A 19,703-nucleotide genomic window follows, 5' to 3' on the forward strand; every position below is an offset into this window, starting at 1 on the left:
AATTCCCAAAGCATGGAGCCAGGAAATAACCCCTTGCCCACCCTGCGTGCCCCCCTGGTCCCCCTCACCCTCTGCCTCCCCCAAATCCCTGCACAATTCCCAGAGCACCAGCTGGTCTTTTCCCACCCAGAATCCATTAAAGGGACAAAACAGGGTCTGTGACACCAAATCCCTGTGCCCTGCTGCCTTCCCCCCTCTCTCCATATGTTCCTTCCCCACCCCGCACTTCCCACCCCCTTCCCACCGAGCTGAGGCTGGACAAAACTCATGACAGAAGTGACTCCAATCCCGATCCCTCCTGGAGCTTCATTCCCAGCTCAGCTCCGGGACAGCCAGGAACTAAACTCACGGCAGCTGCTTTCCTTTAACCCCTTTTTTTCCCAAAAAAAAAACCAAAAAACAGTTTTCCACCCAGGCAGTCCCATCCCAGGGTGCCCCTTGTGCTGGGATACCCCCACCCCCAAATGCGATTCCCATCTGGAATTCCTCTAGATGTCACCCTCACCCATCTTTTCCACACAAACACCCCCCCTCCTCCCCCGGCTCGCATTTTCCTTTCTCCAAGATCTTTTTTTTTTTTTTTTTTTTTAATTCCTTTCTGATCTCTTTCCGGCCATGTGTGATTGCAGTTTCCTCCGGGCGTCCATTTCATCAGCCCGAAATTAAGGAGCAGCAGGGAAAAAAAAAAAAGGGGCGGCGGGCGAGCGGACGGTGGGAACCCCCTCCCCTTCCCCCCCCCCCACCTCCCCACCCACCACCCACCACCCCAACCCCGCATCCCACATCCCTTCCCACCGCCATCCCGCTGCTCCCCAAACCTTCCCCAACACCTCCCGACACCCCATTCCCAAAGCCCGGCCCCGCTCGGCCCGGAGGCCGGGGAGAGAGGGAGGAGGAGGAGGAGGAAGATTTTTGCCACCTCACCACCATCACTTTTGGGGTGACTTGGCTTTTTTTTTTTTTTTTTTTTTTTTTTTTTTTTTTTTTTTTTTTTGTGGGGCTGGATTTTTTCCTCCTCCCCACATCCAAAAACTCATCCGCAAGCAAGGCCGGCGTTGTCTTTTCCCAGCGCCGCTGGATGCCAGCGCCAGGGCCGGATCCAGCCTTGGTGACACGAAGGTCACGGTACCTCCAGCCCGGCCTTTTCCTCCCCGCTGTCGCCAATCCCGGAGGCTGCGTGTCCTGGCCGTGCTCCGCTCGTCCGTAGAGGAAAACCCACGCCCGGGGCGATCCCAGAAAAATCCCCAGGGGAAGCTTTCGGCCCTTTGGTTCCGTCCTCTCCTGCATGAGACAATCCCGGCTGTGCGGCTCCGCCGGGCGATGGCCGAGCAGTGAAGATGTCCATGGCCAGGCACAACAGCGTCAATGGCTTCTTGGAGGACACCAGGATGGAGCCGGGGGACATGGGCAGGATCCTGCGCTGCCTGGAGATGGGCACCGTCCTCACCTTGTTCTACCAGAAGAAGTCGCAGAGGCCGGAGAGAAGGACCTTCCAGGTGAAGCTGGAGACGCGCCAGATCATCTGGAGCCGGACGCCCGAGAAGGTGGAGGGGGACAGTGAGTATCCGGGGGACAGGGAGGATTGGAAGGACAGGGAAGATTGGGAGGATTGGGGGGACAGGGTAGTATCAGTGGCAGCGGTGTTGGGGGGCTGGGGATGTGCTGGTGGGATCCTGAGCTGTATTGGGGCGACTGGCTGGGGGTGTTCTGGGCGTGTTGGGGTATCCTGCCACAGTGGGGTAAGTGGTTGTGGGGTGCTCGGATGTGTTGGGATGTGTTACTGTAGTGGGGGGGCTGACTGGGGGGTGCCTGGATGTGTTGGGGTGCTTGGATGTGTTGAGGTGCCTGGGTTTTGTGGGATCTCCTACAGTGGTGGGGTAATTGGTTGTGGGGTGCCTGGGTCTGTTTGGGTGTCCTACAGCCCTGTGGAGGTTTCTGGGTGTGCTGGGTTTCCCAGCCATGATGGGGTAACTGTTTCTGGGGTGCTTGACGGTGTTGGGGTGTCCTACAGTGCTGGGATAACTGGTTGTGGGGCTCCTGGCTGTGTTGGGATGTCCTTCCATGGTGTGGTAACTGGTTGTGGGGTGCTTGGTCTTGGTGGGATGTCCTACAGTGGTGGGGTGACTGTTTGTGGGATGCCTGGATGTGGTGGTTCTACCATGATTGGGTGACTTGCTGTGGAATTCCTGGCCATAGGGGGATGTCCTACCATGGTGGGATGTTCCCCCCTATGGAATGTCCTACCATGGTGGGATATTCACTCCTGGGGAATGTCCTACTTTGTCAGGGTGCCTGGCCATGGGGTCATTCCCATAAAAGCAGGAGCTGCTGGGCTGAGCATCCCTCACCTCCTCCATCCCACTTTGAAAGTTGTTCTGTGGGATCAAGCTGCTTGTGTTTCATCCCCATGGATTTATATCTGCCCTGGCAAGGAGGGAAAAGAATGGCCATCCCTGTTCCTGCTCATGGTGCTTTTTTAACCCCAAAACCCCACTGGGGCATCCATAAAAATCACCCTTCCATGTGGATTCGCTGGTGATTAGGAGGTTGTTGGGATGTTCTCCCAACAGTGGGAATTGTTGGGGCTCCATGTCTTGGTGCTCATTACCTCAAAGCTTTAATTGAGCTAAAAAAATCCAGTTGAAGGAAGCTGGAATTGGGGTGCCATGGAGCTACACCATCACCTCATCCCACATCCCTGTGCAGGGAAGGAAATCAGTTTTGGGATATCACCTCACCTGGGTGATGGCAAAACCCACCCCAGAGGTTTGGGAGGTACCTTTTTCCTGGAGAGGCTCCTCCAAAATCACCAATGACCCCCCCAAAAAATCACCACCCACTGCTGATTATCTGCAAGATCCAGCAAAATCCCCTGGAAGCTTCAGCTCCTGCTTGGAGGTGCTGATCCCGAGGTGGAATTCCAGCTTTGAGCCAGGAAAAGAAAGGTGGCACTCACCTTTCTCACTGAGCTGAGCACAGGCATGAGCAGGATCCATGCTTGTCCAGACTTTCTGGATACAGGAGCAGATCTGTGGGAGCAGAAGGCGATGGGAGGAAGGGCACCCAGTTTTGGAGAGGTATTTTAGGTCCTCATGGAGAAGAACTTGTTATCCAATCATGGAATAATGCATTTCCAGCTCTTTGTTTATTCTGGAAGCACTGTGAGCTGCCAGGTCAGGATCTCAGGTTGCTCAGATGCTGTGCCTCAGTTTCCCCTCTGTAGCCCTAGGATCTGTCTTTTCCCATACAACAGCTCAATCTCCTCCATGGGAATGAGCAGGCATCCCCCAAGGTCATCCAGAAGGATGAAAAAAGAATTAAAATCCTTCTGGAAATGTGCAATCCTGCCATCCCATCACACCATTCACTTTTCCTCGTCTGGAGTGGGAGAAATCCCCATCCAGGTTCTGGGCTGGAGCATCCTCACCCCCTGGTCCATCCCTCTCTTCCCACTCTCCGTGATTTTGTGGAAGCATTGGCATCTCCCAGGCCTCCTGCCTGCCCAGACCATTTTAAATCCTCCCCTTCAAGCCAGAGGGATTAATGGGAAGTGTTGATGTCTCTGTTAGGAACTGTCAGGGCCAGGACACGGATCCTGGCTCTCCCCTGGACCCCCAGGATAATTACACGCTTTGTTAAGCAGCCCCTGGACACGTGTCCATGTGTCCATGCCTGGGAATGCCTGGGGCATGGCCTCCAAAATTAACCTCATCCTGAAGGGCTTCCAGCCCGTCGCCCTCAGCAGACCCCAGTTCCCAGTGCAAGGAATCTGGTGGAAAACAGCCCCCCAAAAAAAAGGATCTTTACAAGAAATTAAAGGAAAGGGGGATGAAGGCAGTGTGAAAAATCCAAGAGGATTTTGGAGAGGTGGTTTGATGATGCCTCCAGCCTTGTTAGTGGCAAATAATTGGAATTAGGACTTTTTTGGGAGGAGAAAATCCAGTTGGGATTTATCACTGTTGGACAAGGAGGAAATATTTTATTCCAGGTTTTAAACCACACCACAGGATCCCGGCAGGACACAGTCTTCCAATTTCCTCTGTCCAGGAGGGTCTGAGCTGCCACATCCTGCAAGAGGGTATGACCCCAGTGCCCAGGCCAGCAGGAATTCCCAACACGGCCATTCCTTCCAACCCCTTTGCTTCCCTCCTAACGCCTGAAAAAAATCTCCCAGGCTCTCAGCATCCCTAAAATCCCACTGGGCAGAACCTGCTCTTCCATCATCTCCCCGCCATTCCAAATCTTTTTTTTGCACCACGCTGCTCGCTTTGCATTAGAAGAGAAAAGGGATTTTCGCAGCTGGAACCGACTTCCAGAGTGTTTTAATCGCCCAGGACAATGGAGACAATGCGGGGAGGAGTTTGGAGACAGAGTTCTGACAGGATCGAGGCAAATCCGCTGCAGATGTGGTTTCCAGGAAGCTGCTGCTCGGGTGTATTGTGCAGCCCCTCACCGCTCCCTTTTCCCCTGGTTTTCATGGGAATGGGCTGTTTGCCCTGGGGGAGAAGGATTTTGGGGTGTTGGTGGGTGAAAAACTGCTGCTGGCAGCCCAGAAATTCCCCATGTCCTCGGTTCATCCCACAGCGTAGGCAGCAGGAAAATGGGAATTCTGCCCTCTGCCCCTGAGACCTGCAGAGCCTCCAGCTCTGGGGTCCAACAGCAGGATGGAGATGCTGGAATGAGTCCAGAGGAAGCCATGGAGATGCTCCAAGGGCTGGAGCCCCTCTGCTCTGGAAAGCTGGGAATGTCCAGCCTGGAGAAGGGAAGGATCCAGGGAGACCTCCAAGCCCTGTCCAGTGCCTAAAGGGGCTCCAAGAAAGCTGGAGAGGGACTTGGGACAAGGGATGGAGGGACAGGACACACGGAATGGCTTCTCACTGCCAGAGATCAGGGATATATGGGATATTGGGAAGGAATTCTTCATTATGAGGGTGGTGAGACCCTGGCATAGATTGCTCAGAGGAGCTGTGGCTGCTCCTGGATCCCTGGAGGTGTCCAAGGCCAGGTTGGAAGGGGCTTGGAGCACCCTGGTCTAGTGGAAGGTGTCCCTACCTATGACAGGGGTTGGAATGAGATGAGCTTTAAGGTCCCTTCTGACACAAACCATTCCTGGAATTAGGAACAGCTCCCAGAGTCTGGGTGCAAGGCCAGATCCTGGAGGAGTTAAATCCAAGGAGTAGCAACGTTGCAACTTGTTAGCAAAGCCCTGGTAGCCACTGGCTGGTCACCACTCCCTGGCACCCTGTGGATGGGCAAGTTTGGGGTTGAGTGGCTGCTTTTTAAACTATAAACCCATTTTTATCCCCAAAATCTGCCTGTTCTTATGGAAGAGGGTTTGCTCCGGGCCACAGGAGCCATGCAGTGACAACAAAGTTTCTTTCCTTGAGATCTGCTCCCAAAACAAAGCTTGTGCTGGGGAGCAGAGCTCCTGTGTGTCACTTGTGCTAAAATCCCACCCTGATCTGTGAAATTTGGCTTGCGGTCATCCAGCAAAAGAAGGCTGGATAAAGCCTCCACTGTTTTCTGGAGCTTTTCCGCCAAGAAAAACTATTCTTCCCCTCTTTTCTTGCTTAATCAGCCCAATTCCTCCCCCCATCCCTTATTCCTCCCTGCATTCAGCTTTTCTTTCCCCTTTGGATCCCCCCTTCAGATTCAGCCGAGGGTTTCCACCAAGGCACGTCTGCAGCCTTCCCCACCACCACATCGGAAACGCAGCCGGGCTGGAAATTCTCCGGGAAATGACCCATTTCCTCGGCAGGACAATACCCCTGGCGAGGTGGTCCGGCTGCCCTGGGTCACACAAAGCCCTTTCCGGTGTCGGTGGCTCGTTCCCAGAGGACAAATCTGCCTGGGGGGTGACGGTTGCGGGATCAAGAACAATTTTGTGTGTGTGTGTTGTTCCTAATATTATGTTATTATTCTTGCTCCCAGTGGGATGTGTCCACTGGGAAAATTGGAAATGTCCCTTGGTGGAGTAGCAGTGAGGAAGAGCGTGGTCCGGAAACCCGGCCCTGCCGCCGCTGTTGGAGCTTTATTTAGCGGGATAATGAGGGAGCAGAGCAGCAGGAAAGCAACGCCCTGCGGTCCCGGCTGCTGGGGCTCCAAATTGGCACTTTTGGGAAGAGTTCTCCAAGGAAAACACGAGCTCAGCCTATCCCAGCGCAGGGTCTGGCTTGGGGAGGACAAGGTGGCTGGAGATTTGCTGGTTGGGATGGGGTGGGATGAGCCTGGAGGACGCGTGGCAGCCACAAAGCTGGGAAAAGAGTGGGCAGCGCTGTCGGGATGCCACGTCCTGGGGACACGAGTTCCTGGAGGACACACAGGGATGGGGGCCATCAGACACATGGAGGCAGGGCTGCAGGGACACCCTGTCTTTGGGACACAGATCCCTGAATGAGACTTTTCCATGGCATCCGTGGTGTTGGCACTCATCTGCAGGAGCATTGCAGGGACCTCATCCTGGGGACATCCTGGGACCCAGATCCCTGGAGGACACGTGGCTATGTCATCCTGGTCCTCTCACAGCTGTAGCAACACTGCAGGGACCTCATCCTGGGGACATCCTGGGACATTGATCCCTGGAAGACACAAGGGTGCCATCCCACTGCAACGGGCAGTGCCATGGAGACACCCCATCCTGGGGACACGATTCCCTGGAGGATGCGTGGCCATGGCATCCATGGTGGTGCACTCAGCTATAGCAGCATTGCAGGGACACCCCGTCCTGGGGACATCCTGGGACACAGATCCCTGGAGGACACGTGGCTATGTCATCCTGGTCCTCTCACAGCTGTAGCAACACTACAGGGACCTCATCCTGGGGACATCCTGGGACACTGATCCCTGGAGGACACAAGGCCGTGGCACCCTGGTGCTGTCCCACTCCAACGGGCAGTGCCACAGGGACATCCCATCCTGGGATCATGGTTCCCTGAATGGACATGCCATGCCCACATCACTGGAGGACACTGGGGACATGTCACCCTCAAAGACACGTGGCCACAGCACCCATAATTCCATAATTCCATCACACACTCCTGAGGGTATCCCATCCTGGCAACGAGGTTCTCCAGAGGACGCATGTCCTCCTGGAATTCCCGCTTCCCTAAACCACTCACATGAGGCTGTGGTGGCAGGGGACAGTTTCGTGTTCCTCTCTCCCCACAGTCGACATTCGGGAGATCAAGGAGATCCGCCTGGGGAAGAATTCCCGGGATTTCGAGCGCTACCCCGAGGACGCTCGCAAGCTGGACTTCACCATGTGCTTCATCATCCTCTACGGGATGGACTTCAGGCTGCGCACGCTCAGCGTGGCCGGTGAGTTGGGTCCCTCCCCATTCCCTGTGTCCTGTCCCACCCCCTTCCCAACATCCCATCATCCCCATCCCAACCTCATCGCCCTCCTCTTCCTCCAACAGCTTTCTGCGAGGAGGACATCAACCTATGGATAACGGGGCTCAACTGGCTGGTGGCTGACACCCAGAGAGCCCAGACCCCTCTGCAGATCGAGAGGTGAGGAAGGACCAGCAGATCCCATTTCCTGGTCCCTGTTTTGGGAAGAAAACCTGCCCTGGTTTTGGGCCTTTTTGGGATTGAGCACTATCTGTCCATCCTTTCCTTCCCAGGTGGCTACGGAAGCAGTTTGATGGGATGGACCGGGCCAGGGAAGGCAGGTGAGCCACCAGCATGGTGGGTTCAGCTGGACAGAACCATATTCCCCCTGTTGCATCCCAAATCTGGAGGTTGAGCCAGGCTGGGGGTGAGGTTTGTGGGACAAGGGAGCACCGGGGTTTTTGGGATGCTTGAAGGCACCAAAAATCGGAGATTGGGTGCAGGTCACATCCTTGTGACTGTGAGGACCGCTGGGACCCATCCCCAGTGCCAGAGGGGCCAGGCCATTAATGCAGCCCATAATAATCTTCCCAAACCAAGAGAATTTGGACTTAAATTCTTATGGGAATGGGAATGGGCATCACCTCCATATAGGATGATGTCTTAAGAGTGCCCAGTTGGTTCTTGGATGCACTTCCTTTCCTTGTCCCTCTGCTAATACTCATGGCAGACATCATGTAATTAATCTCAGAAACATGGAATCATGGAATGGTTTGAATTGGAAAGGACATCAAAAATCATCTATTTCCACCTTCCACTAGACCAGGTTGTTCCAAGCCCCAACCAACCTGGCCTTGGACACCTCCTGGAATGAGACATCCACAGTTTCCCTGGGTCCTGTGCCACTGCAGGGATCCACAGGCCAGGAGGGTAGGATCCCTATGCCAGGCACCAAGATTTGGGGTGGGACACTTGGTGTTCTGAGCTGAGACTCGTCCAGGGATCTGGCAGTACCCTGACTCTGGTTTTCCCTCTGGCAGCATCACAGTGAAGGACCTGAAGGCGATGCTGCCCCAGGTTAACTACCGTGTTCCCAACATGAGATTCCTGCGGGATAAACTCGTGGTAAGGACCCTCTGGACATCCCAGCTAGGAGGGAGATGCTCTTTGACCTGCCCCACATGGGCTGGGTCCACCGTGGTGTCCCTGGTTCCCATCGAGTGGCCCCACTCTCATCCAGCCCCATCTCCCACAGGAAGTGGAAGCCAGGAATGAGATGACTTTCTCCCACTTCATCCAGTTCTACAAAAACCTGATGTTTGATGCCCAGAAGTCGGTAAGATCCATGTTTTGGCCTCCCAGATGTCCTCATCCTGGTGGGATGTGTCCCACTCCAGCTAAGCCTGGACGCTTTCTCTGCCTTCCAGGTCATTGAGCAGCTGGAGCTCTCCTTCCCCTTGCGGTGAGTTCCCAGCTCCCATCCCAGTCAATATTCCAAGAGTTGGGTCTGTAGAGTGGGAAATACAGCCAGGCTGTGGGACAGAGCAGAGAATGGGAATGGGGATGGGAGCAGGGATGGGAATATGGGTGCAGAAGGGATGGGAGCAATGATGGGAGCTGGGATGGGAGAAGGAATGGGAATATGGGTGCAGAAGGGATGGGAGCAATGATGGGAGATGGGATGGAAGCAAAGATAGGAGCAGGAAGGGGAGAAGGGGTGAGCAGGGATGAAAGATGGGGCAGCTGCCAGAGATGTAGGGACATTTCACCCTGCCCTTCTCCCAGTATCCTTGGATAACGCTGCACGTTCCAGCTGATGCCAGCCTGTCCCAGTCACAGGGTGGAGGGACTGGTGGGAATGGGGGTCATGGGGAGGCTGAGCCGCAGATGGGCACTGATGGCCTCAACTCTGCCATGGGATCTATCCCAATTCCTTCTCCTGCTCCTCACTGGTGGCTGCTCCTTGTCCCAGGAATGTGGACCGCCCTGAGCTGTGCCAAGTGTCCCTCTATGACTTCCAGAAGTTCCTGCTGCATGACCAGAAGGTGGGCGTTCCCTGAGAACTCTGCGGCCTAAGGAGCCCACATGGGATGCTCCAGCCCAGTTCCTCCACTAACAACAGCCATGTTTGTATCCCAGGAATCCTGGGCCAGTGATGTGGGCGTGGTGCGGGACTACATGTGCTCCTACCTCAAGGAGAGCTCCAACGACGCGTCGGAGCCCTCCTTCCAGCTGGATGAGGTGGGTGGCCCCACACAGTGTCCCCACGGGGATCTCCCAGCACCATCAGGCTCTGACCTCTCTGTTTCTCCCCCTGCCAGTTCCTCACCTACCTCTTCTCCAAGGAAAACATGGTGATGGATGCTAAGTACGAGCGTGTGGTGCCTGAGGAGATGAACCACCCCCTGTCCCAGTACTGGATCTCCTCATCCCACAACACGTAAGGAATTTTCCCCGCATGGGCGTTCCTCAGGGACGTCCATGAGCATCCCATCATCCTTGTTTCTCCTCTGCAGGTACCTGACAGGAGACCAGTTCTCCAGTGAGTCCTCCCTGGAGGCGTACGCCCGGTGCCTGCGGATGGGCTGCCGCTGTATTGAGTGTGAGTCACACCAGCCCTTCACAGGGATGCTGGAACCCCTCATGTCCCATCAAACAGACCATTCCCTGCCCCCATGCCACGCCACCAGGGCAGTGGATCTTTCCCTGTCATTTGGGTGCTCAAAACAATGGTTCCCAGCAGGTAGTTGATGGCAAACATGAATTAACCAAGGTGTTTTCCTTCTCAGTGGATTGCTGGGATGGCCCAGATGATCTCCCCATCATCTACCACGGCCACACGCTCACCTCCAAGATCAAATTCCTGGATGTGCTGCACACCATCAAGGAGCACGCCTTCGTCACCTCTGAGTAAGCCCCAGCTCCCCCAACAATCTCTGAATTCTGGGAACCTCTCCCTCACCTTCATCTGAGGTCACCATTCCCACCTGCTTGCTCCAGGTTCCCCATCATCCTCTCCATCGAAGACCACTGCAGCATTGTCCAGCAGAGGAACATGGCCTGCCACTTCAAGAAGGTTTTTGGGGACATGCTCCTCACCAAACCAGTGGACATCAATGCCGATGAGTTGCCCTCGCCCACCCAGCTCAAGAAGAAAATCCTAATCAAGGTGTGGAGCAGGCAAAACCCCAAAACCCCTCTTTGCAGGAGGGACACAGATTGTGTTGGGTTCTACACCAAGAGGTGGTCAAGGGGAACATGGGATGGTGCGAAGGCACCTGTGGGAGGTTGATCCTGAGGGTTGGGAGGTCAGTGTGACCCATGGCCACCACTGAGCTCCCCTCCCTGGTTGTCTCTCAGCACAAGAAACTGGTCGAAGGGAACCTGTACGAGGAGGTCTCCACCGCCAGTTACTCAGAGAATGACATCAGCAACTCCATCAAGAATGGAATTCTCTACCTTGAAGACCCCATTGACCATGTAAGGGAGGCCTTCAGGGGCTGAGGGGGATCTGTCAGACAGTGGGGTTTGGGATGGGCTCTCCTAGACCACTGCGATGCTGTGAGGGGGGAAAAAAGGGATTAAAAACCCCATCCCAAAGCTCCATCTCTCCATGTCATCCTCTTCCTCGCCCCACCAATGCTCTTCCTCCTTCCCAGACCTGGAGTCCTCATTATTTTGTCCTGACAAGCAACAAGATTTACTACTCAGAGGAGACATCCCGCTACCAATTCAACGAGGATGAAGAGGAGGTGGAGCAGAAGGAGGTGCGTGAGGGGCAGGACGCGCCCACAGGGCGAGGCGACAACTCCGTGGGGAGGGTGACAGGGTGACAACACCCACTGTGGGATGAACTTGCAGGAGTTCAACAACAACGAGCTGCACTTCACGGAGAAGTGGTTCCACGGCAAGCTCGGGGGTGGCCGTGACGGGCGACAGATTGCAGAGAAGCTGCTGCACGAGTACTGCACCGAGACGGGCGGCAAGGACGGCACCTTCCTGGTGCGCGAGAGCGAGACCTTCGTGGGCGACTACACCCTCTCCTTCTGGTAGGAGCTCCAGCAGGGAGGCAGGATCCCACCTTCCCTGGGTGACCCTCCAGTCAGTGCCTGGTTTGGTGGCTGGAATGGCTTTTTTGGGGGAAATGTCACCTTTTTGTGCAGCTTGTAGACCACAGATGTGGGATGGTGGAGATGTGGACCCAGATTGACTTGGCTTTCTCTCACCCCCATGGCAGGAGGTCCAGCCGGGTGCAGCACTGCCGGATCCACTCAAGGCAGGAGGCCGGGGCCACCAAGTTCTACCTGACAGACAACCTGGTCTTCGACAGCCTCTACAGCCTCATCTGCCACTACCGGGAGGTGCCACTGCGCTGCAACGAGTTTGAGATGCGCCTCACCGACCCCGTCCCCCAACCCAACGCCCACGAGAGCAAAGAGTGAGGATCCTTCCAATCCCCATCCCCTCGATCCCAGGGATCCACCAGCCTCCTCCAGCCCCAGCAGGGTGTGGAGATGCTGATGCCAGCCCCCAGTCTCCATGTTATCCCTGGGCAGGTGGTACCACGCCAGCTTGACGCGTCTCCAGGCCGAGCACATGCTGATGCGGGTCCCACGGGATGGAGCGTTCCTGGTGCGGAAGCGCAGCGAGCCCAACTCCTACGCCATCTCCTTCCGGTGAGTGTGGCCACCACGAGGCCACTTGGGCTTGGCCAAGCTGAGGATTTGTGATAACCTCTCTGTTGTGACCCTGAGCTAGGTGGCAGGGGTTTGCTGCAGGTGACACAGTGGGACACGTGATGGTGTCATGAAGGGGAAACCCTCTCCATGACATCTTCAGGGTGTTCACCTTGGTGGCATCCCCAAGCATCACCTCCTGCCTATCCCCATCATGAAGCCAGGATTCGGCCACTCCTCACCCATCCCATTCCCATCTCTCCTGGCCCCAGGGCGGAGGGGAAGATCAAGCACTGCCGCATCCAGCAGGAAGGGCGGCTCTTCATGCTGGGCAGCTCGGCCGAGTTCGAGAGCCTCGTGGACCTCATCAGCTACTACGAGAAGCACCCGCTGTACCGCAAGATGAAGCTGCGCTACCCCATCAATGAGGAGACCCTGGAGAAGATGGGCACCACTGTGAGTTCTCCCAGCAATTATGGATGGTGTGGGTTCTGTGCCATAGGCAACCAAACCCCATCCTCGGCTCCACCATCTTCCAGAATTTTGGTTGGAGCCCAACCAGAACTGGCCAAGTTCATTCCACTGTCATCACCCAGCGTTAAAACTCCACCATAATTCCCTTTTCCAACAAGTTGCAAGGGGATATTACATCCCACTCAACCTCCTCTCATCCCCTCATACCCCCTGCCCACACCCAGGTGACCCCCTCAGGTATTTCTCCTTGCAGGAACTGGACTATGGAGCCCTGTATGAGGTGCGGACTCCTCACTTCTACGTAGAGGCCAACAAGATGCCAATGGCCAGGGTAAGGGGCCAAGCTGGTGTCCTGGGGAGGTGGGGTGGTGGGATATGGCAATTTGAGTGCTGGGGTTCCTGGGTGGTCCCTCCTCAGATCCACACCTCCCAGCATCGCTGACCAGAGAAATGGTTGAGTTGTGCTCCGTTTCTTTGACCCTCAAGTGATGCTGGAGCTGGACCCAGCCAACATCACCATCACTTGGGGACAGTCCGAGCTCCAGTGACAGCACTGTCACATTGTGGTGGGAGACAGGGCTGGAAAGTCCCCAGCCTGGAGCAGGGACCTGGCAGAAGTTTGCCCCAACAGCAAGAAAATCCCTTTGCACTGGGAAACCCTTAAAAAGCAGGTCTAGAGTCAGCTCCCAGGTGGTACAGTCTCCATCCTCAGAGGTTTTTGGGACTTGGTTGTTCTTGGAGTTGACTCAGTCTCCACCCTTGGGGATTTTTGTGACTGGACATATGTTGGAGTTGACCCTGGAAGAGGCTGGTCTGGAGCCCTAAGGTTCTTTTCCTGTGATCCTACAATCCCATGGTCCAGCACTGCTGCTGCCTTAATGGTCCCTTTGCAGCAAGGTATGACCACACACAGGAAAGCTTAACCCAGAGGGTTTTTTTCCAGAGATTGTGGGAATATCAGAGGATTAACCCTTCAGTGCACCAGGAGAAACCACTGGGGATCCTAAAAAAGGAACCTGCTCTGAAAAGGATCAGCTCTGAACGTGGTGATCCTGCAGGACCACAGGCACCTCCAGCCCTTCTGTCCCCTCTAACCCATCCCAGTGGAAGCTGGAGAGGCACTTTTTGTCAGGAATGTCAGATAGGTCAAGGAGTAATGGATACAAAATGGAGGAAATTCAGGTTAGATGTTAGGAAGAAATGTTTTACTGTGAGGGTTGTGAGACACCAGAATAGAGAAGTTGTGGATGGTCCCTCTCTGGAAGTGCCCAAAGCCAAGCTGGACAGAGCTTGGAGCATCTGGTGGAAGGTATCTCTGCCCATGGTAGGATGGGTTGGAATGTGGTCACCTTTAAGGTCTATTCCAACCCCTTAACATTCTGTGATGCCATGATTTGGGGTCAGAATCCTCCACACTCCACTGTGGGGGCTCGAGGGGCTGGGCTGAGCGGGGCACCAGGCGCTGGGTGGTGACACACATGTCCCTCTTCCCGGTGTCCCCAGTGCACGGTGAAGGCTCTGTATGACTACAAAGCACAACGGGAGGACGAGCTGTCATTCTGCAAGCAGGCCATCATCCACAACGTGGACAAGCAGGACGCGGCTGGTGAGGGCTGTCACTTGGGTGTCACCGTGGGCGGGAGGTGGAGGGGACACCCCGGGTATTCCCACAGCGGGTTTTAACTCAGCCTCCTTCTTTGTCCCCCCACCCTTTCTCCAACCACCCCCTGGCACCGCATGCAGCAGGGACACCCCTGTCCCCCCCTCCCCAAAATCTGTCCGCTCGCCTTGATCCTCTCACCCCTTGCAGGTGGCGGGGGGACTACGGGGGCAAGAAGCAGCTCTGGTTCCCGGCCAACTACGTGGAGGAGATCGTCGGCACCCAGGCGCAGGAGCAGGATGAGGCTGTGAGTGCCACCTCTCTGGGATCCTGGGAGCGAGGACATTGGAGGCTCCCAAGAGCCTTGATCAAATCCAGACCCTTATCTTGAGGCTGGGAGATGCTCATGATCCTGATCCAGCTTGGATCCTTATCCACAGGCTGGGGGATGCTCATGGTTCTGCTCCAGCCTTGAGCCTTATCCAGAGTCTGGGGAATGTTCCTGGCCCCACTCCAACTTGGACCTATTTCTGGGACTTGGGAAATGCCCCTGGTCCTTTTACAGCCTGTATCTTTATCCAGAGGCTGTGAGATGCTCCCAGCCCCACTCCAGCTTGGACCCTTTTCTGGAAGCTGCAGAATACTCCAAGTCTTGTACAAGCCCAGATCCTTACCCAGTGGCTGGGGAATGCATCTGGTCCTCTCCAGCCCAGACCCTTACCCTGAGGCTGGGAGATGCTCGTGCTCCTGCTCCAGTCCAGATTCTTATCTGGAGGCTGAGGGATGTTCTTGGCCCCACTCCCATGTAGACAGTTTATTAGAAGCTGGAGGGTGCTCCCAGTCCTGTTCCAGCCCCGATCTCTGTCTGGAGGCTGTGTGATATTCTTGGCAACACTCCAGCTTGTATCCTTTCCTGGAAACTGGAGGATGCTCCCAGTCTTTTGCCAGCCCAGACCCTTATCCAGAATCTGGGTGATGCTCTTGGTCCCACAGAGTCAGGGGATGCTCTTGGTCCTGCTCCAACCCAGACCTTTATCCAGAACTTGGGGAATGCTCCCAGCCCTGTACCAGCCCAGACCCTTATCCAGAACCAGGGGTATGCTCCTGGTCCTACTCCAACCCGGCTCTTGGGATGATGCTCCTGGATGTTTTTTCCCTTCTTTTCCTCAGATTTGTCCAGCTCAAAGGGCTGGGTGGTGGCTGCCTGTAACCCACAGGCCTCACCCATTTTACCTCTTCCTTCCTCTCTTGCAGTCATCAGAAAACAGCCCCCTGGGGAACTTTCTGAAGGGCTTCATCGATGTCCCATCCTGCCACGTCGGTGAGTGTCCCTACTTATGGATTTGGGGGGAATTTGGAGGAGTTGGGATGTCCAGATGATTCAGGGGATATTTTCCCTTGATTCCAAGGGCGTGTTTCAGCCTGGAAAGCTGAAGCCACACATTTAAAAAAATGGGATCCTCAGAGGAGGATCTGAGATGGATGGTGGGGTGCCAGGGGGGGCTGGTGGGGGCCCGGGAGCGGGACCGCTGAGGTTTCGTTTGCTCCACAGAGCCATCCGTTGGGAATGTCTTCAAGTAAAGCCCCCCTCTGATGTCCTTATAGTTATCTCCAAAGACGGGAGGAGCTCCAAACCATTTGTCTTCACCATCCATTCCCAGCAGATGTCCCACGCAGCCCAGTCGCTGGACGTGGCCGCAGACACACAGGAGGAGCTCAGCGAGTGGGTGGCCAAGATCCGGGAGGCCACGCAGAACGCCGACGCCAGGGTGAGGGGATGCAGAGGATGGGGCTGGATGGTCCCTTTCTCTTGGAGATTGTTCCTAATATCTCCAAAGGAAGAGTCTGGGGGAAGACTTGCAGCTCCTGTTTTTCCTGGTGCAGATGCAAGAGGGGAAGATCATGGAGCGGAGGAAGAAGATCGCCCTGGAGCTCTCGGAGCTGGTCGTGTATTGCCGCCCGGTGCCGTTCGATGAGGACAGTAAGTCCTGGAGAGGTCGGATAAAGGCATGAAGCGTGGAAAGAGACAGGTGGGAAGAACTATCCAGATCTCATTCCTTCCCTGATGGCCGCTTGGTGCTTGCAGAGATTGGCACAGACAAGGCATGTTACCGGGACATGTCGTCCTTCCCCGAGACCAAGGCGGAGAAATACGCCAACCGCAGCAAGGGCAAGAAGTTCCTGCAGTACAACCGCCGCCAGCTGAGCCGCATCTACCCCAAAGGACAGCGCCTGGACTCCTCCAACTATGACCCACTGCCCATGTGGATCTGTGGGAGTCAGCTCGTGGCCCTCAACTTCCAGACTCCCGGTAAATCCTGCTCCTGGGGTTGTTGTTGGGCTCATCTCCAAAGATTGTCTCAAAATTCGCATTTCCAGTGCTTCTGCCCTGGGTCGTTTTGTTGGAGGTGGTTTGGGTGATCTCTCCAACCTTTGTCTCCATCCTCATGGGGACACGAGTAGTTTGGATGCTCTTCAAGCTTTGTTCTCATCCTGATGGAGACACAGGAGGTGGTTTGGATGATCTTTCCAAGCTTTGTCCTCATCCTGATAGGGATAGAGGAGGTGGTTTGGATGATCTCTCCAAGCTTTGTCCTCATCCTGATGGAGGCACAGGAAGGAGTTTGGATGCTCTCCATCCTGTGTCTCATCCTGATGGGAATGTAGGGGATGGTTTGAAAGATCTCTCCAACCTTTGTCCTTATCCTGGTGGGGACAAGGGTGGTTTGGATTCTCTCAAGTCTTTGTCCTCATCCTGATGGGGATATGTCCATGCAATCCTTGGAGATTCCTGCAAAACTCAGCTGCATCCCTCCTCCAACCACAGCTGGGGCTCTTAGTTGGGTTTGCAGGATAGAACCTTCTAACCAAGGGCCTTGGGAAGGTCCCTGAGCCCCACGCTCAGATCTGCTCTGTCCCCACGGTCACAGACAAACCGATGCAGCTGAACCAGGCGCTCTTCATGCTCGGTGGCCGCAGTGGCTACGTCCTGCAGCCAGACATCATGAGGGACGAGACCTTCGACCCCTTCGACAAGAACAGCCTGAAGATTGTGGAGCCCATCACAGTCCAGCTGCAGGCAAGTGTGGAAGGACAGCAAGACCACCTTGAGGTGGTCCCTATGAAGATGGGAACTCCTTCCTTATTTTTGGGTCAACCAGGGGTGGTTTTTACTTGTTCCAGCTACATATTTGCTCCATGGAGCTTGTTACTCTTGGGAGTTCTTCTTCATCCAGTGTGGCCAGACCTCATCCTTTTCTTTCTCCCCTTTCTCCCACAGATCCTAGGTGCCCGGCACCTGCCCAAGAACGGGAGGAGCATCGTGTGCCCCTTTGTGGAGGTGGAGGTTTGCGGCTCTGAGTATGACAACAGCAAGAACAAGACAGATGTCGTAGGTGAGAGGCCACACCGGTGATGTCCCCACCTTTAGGGACAACCCTGACTCTGCCCTCTGTCATCCTCTTGAGAGGACATGTGGTGATGGGGCCGGGTTTTGTCCTCTCTCCCACAGCTGACAACGGCTTCAACCCCGTCTGGCTCTTCAAGCAGTTCGTCTTTGACATCAACAACCCTGAGTTTGCCTTCCTCCGCTTCGTGGTGTATGAGGAGGACATGTTCAGTGACCCCAACTTCTTGGCACAAGCCACCTTCCCTGTCAAGGGCCTCAAAACAGGTATGGTCTTCCCATCATCATTATCATCATCACCATCTCCATCATAGTCATGGAATCACAGCAGGGTTTGCGTTGGAAGGGGCCTTTAAAGGTCATCTCGTCCAACCCCCCTGCAATCATCACCATCACCCCCCCTCCATCATTATCATTATCATTATCATTATCATTATCATTATCATTATCATTATCATTATCATTATCATTATCATCTCCATGATTAAGTCATGGAGTCATAAAAGGGTTTGGTTTGGAAGGGACTTTTAAAGATATTCCAGCGCAACGCTCCTGCAATTGTCATCATCATGATCTCAATCACTGAGTCATGGAATCATAGAAGGGTTTGGGTTGGAAGGGACCTCTAAAGGTATTCTAGTGCAAACCCCTGCAATCATCATCGTTATCTCCCTGGGGTCCTGGCCATGGTGGGGGGCTCAGACCCTGCTGTGGTGCTTAGCTCGTGTTGTGATGTGTCCAGGCTACCGGTCGGTGCCGTTGAAGAACAGCTACACCGAGGACCTGGAGCTCGCCTCCCTCCTCATCCACATCGAAATCATCAATGCCAAGGCAGGTGGCCCAGGTGGCCAGGGAAACCTGGAACAAGGGGAACCAACTCTTTGGTGTGTCCTGCCCACCCCACCATCCTCACACGCTTGTTTTGGAGCAGGAGGAAGATGAGGAGAACCTCTACTCGTCCATCCAGCAGCTCCGGGACCGTGCCAGCGAGCTCTCCAGCCAGGTCTCCAGCTACGAGCGCACCAACGGCTGCGATTCCCGCTACCAGCAGCGCCTGGACGAGCTCCGGGCAGCCCAGGAGCGGCTCATGGAGCTCACTGAAGTCCGCAACCGCAAGTGAGTTGTCCCCTCCCTGTGGCTTTGGGACACCCCTCTTGGGGAGGGTCCCTAAGGCCACCACCCTGCTCCCCACCAGGTTGATGGAGAAGAAGAAGAGGGACCGGCAGATGGTCACCAAACGCAGCTGAGCTGGAGAGACTCAGAGCTGAGGAGCTCCCCCAGCCACCTCCTCTCCTGCTACAACGGGAGGTGGGGTGGCCACACCCGGACCTCCCACCACGCCCAGGGCTGGGTGACAGCAGCGTGACAAATTCGGGGATGAAAGGGGGCCTTGGGTAGCTGTGCCTGTGACGGGGGTGAGGCGGGAGGTGGGACGCTCTGGCTTCAATCCCAGGTGCCTCCAGCTTCATCCCACATTCCCTGGGGCTCATGGCCACGTCCTTGTCCCCACGAGGTGGCCACAGTGGCTCTTCCTCACCCAACGTTCTCAATGTCCCTCCATCCCATGGCAGCCCCATGACCGATGGGGAAACTGAGGCACAGGGGCCCAGCTGGCCCAGGATGGACCTCCATCCTGGGCACAGGTGTCAGGACTGCCTGGTGATGAGGCACCAGGATGGGGACACAGGAGACACTTTTGGGGGGGTTAGGGGGGTATTTTGCTCCCCTGCTATAAATACCTGTATTTTCTTCTTTTATCCAGCGTGTACATATGGCGTGGGGGGAGGGAGTGTCTGTACCAGCCACAGTATTAGGGCACAAGGGGGACCCCAAAATGTCCAGAGGTGTCCCAGCATGGGACCAAGGGAGCAGGGGACCAAGTCTGGGGCTGTCCCACAAGGCAGAGTGGCCTGTGACAGGGTGCCCTGAGTAGGCGCCTGGTAAATACAGGCAGCAAGGTGGCCCCAGAGGGGACAGGGATGTCCCCAGGGTCACCCAGAGTTGTCACCTAACTCTGGGAATGGGGCAGATCCTGACAGTAAAGCCAACTGAGGTGGTGGCCAGCCTGATGGTGGCTGGGGACATCTTGGGGTGTCCCCTGGGGTTGGGGTGTCCCAGCAGGGGGGGACCTGTGTATTCTTTATATGAAAATAAATCTATTTAGCCAATATTTATACCCTGCTGTTGTGACCTGGTGTCCCCTTCCAGCTCTGCT

At 55.4% G+C, this 19,703-nt stretch overlaps 1 protein-coding gene across 1 annotated transcript; it reads left to right on the forward strand.

Annotated features, from left to right (window-relative positions):
• The first annotated feature begins 1,000 nt into the window (after nucleotides 1-1,000).
• Nucleotides 1,001-19,664, forward strand: LOC115900952 (1-phosphatidylinositol 4,5-bisphosphate phosphodiesterase gamma-1-like). Its single transcript, XM_030943173.1, has 32 exons — nucleotides 1,001-1,557; nucleotides 7,168-7,317; nucleotides 7,419-7,512; nucleotides 7,626-7,673; nucleotides 8,373-8,457; nucleotides 8,588-8,668; nucleotides 8,760-8,794; nucleotides 9,305-9,377; nucleotides 9,472-9,573; nucleotides 9,654-9,772; nucleotides 9,849-9,934; nucleotides 10,122-10,242; nucleotides 10,333-10,501; nucleotides 10,693-10,812; nucleotides 10,992-11,099; nucleotides 11,194-11,381; nucleotides 11,570-11,770; nucleotides 11,889-12,008; nucleotides 12,281-12,464; nucleotides 12,736-12,813; nucleotides 13,986-14,125; nucleotides 14,293-14,389; nucleotides 15,337-15,403; nucleotides 15,688-15,851; nucleotides 15,967-16,063; nucleotides 16,169-16,393; nucleotides 17,013-17,161; nucleotides 17,363-17,477; nucleotides 17,594-17,755; nucleotides 18,231-18,319; nucleotides 18,420-18,604; nucleotides 18,684-19,664. The coding sequence occupies exons 1-32, from the start codon at nucleotides 1,338-1,340 to the stop codon at nucleotides 18,733-18,735; spliced, it is 3,924 nt and encodes a 1,307-aa protein (XP_030799033.1). The 5' UTR covers nucleotides 1,001-1,337; the 3' UTR covers nucleotides 18,736-19,664.
• Nucleotides 19,665-19,703: the final 39 nt, after the last annotated feature.

Source organism: Camarhynchus parvulus, chromosome 2 (assembly GCF_901933205.1).
Source record: "Camarhynchus parvulus chromosome 2, STF_HiC, whole genome shotgun sequence".
In the NCBI taxonomy this organism is placed as follows: Eukaryota; Metazoa; Chordata; class Aves; order Passeriformes; family Thraupidae; genus Camarhynchus; species Camarhynchus parvulus.

Excerpts from the sequence above, each read along its gene's own strand:
- LOC115900952 (XM_030943173.1), top strand. The coding sequence starts at position 1,338 with ATGTCCATGGCCAGGCACAACAGCGTCAATGGCTTCTTGGAGGACACC. Across the intron at positions 10,502-10,692 it reads AGAAGAAAATCCTAATCAAG|CACAAGAAACTGGTCGAAGG; the intron begins GTGTGGAGCAGG and ends GTTGTCTCTCAG. Across the intron at positions 11,771-11,888 it reads AACGCCCACGAGAGCAAAGA|GTGGTACCACGCCAGCTTGA; the intron begins GTGAGGATCCTT and ends ATCCCTGGGCAG.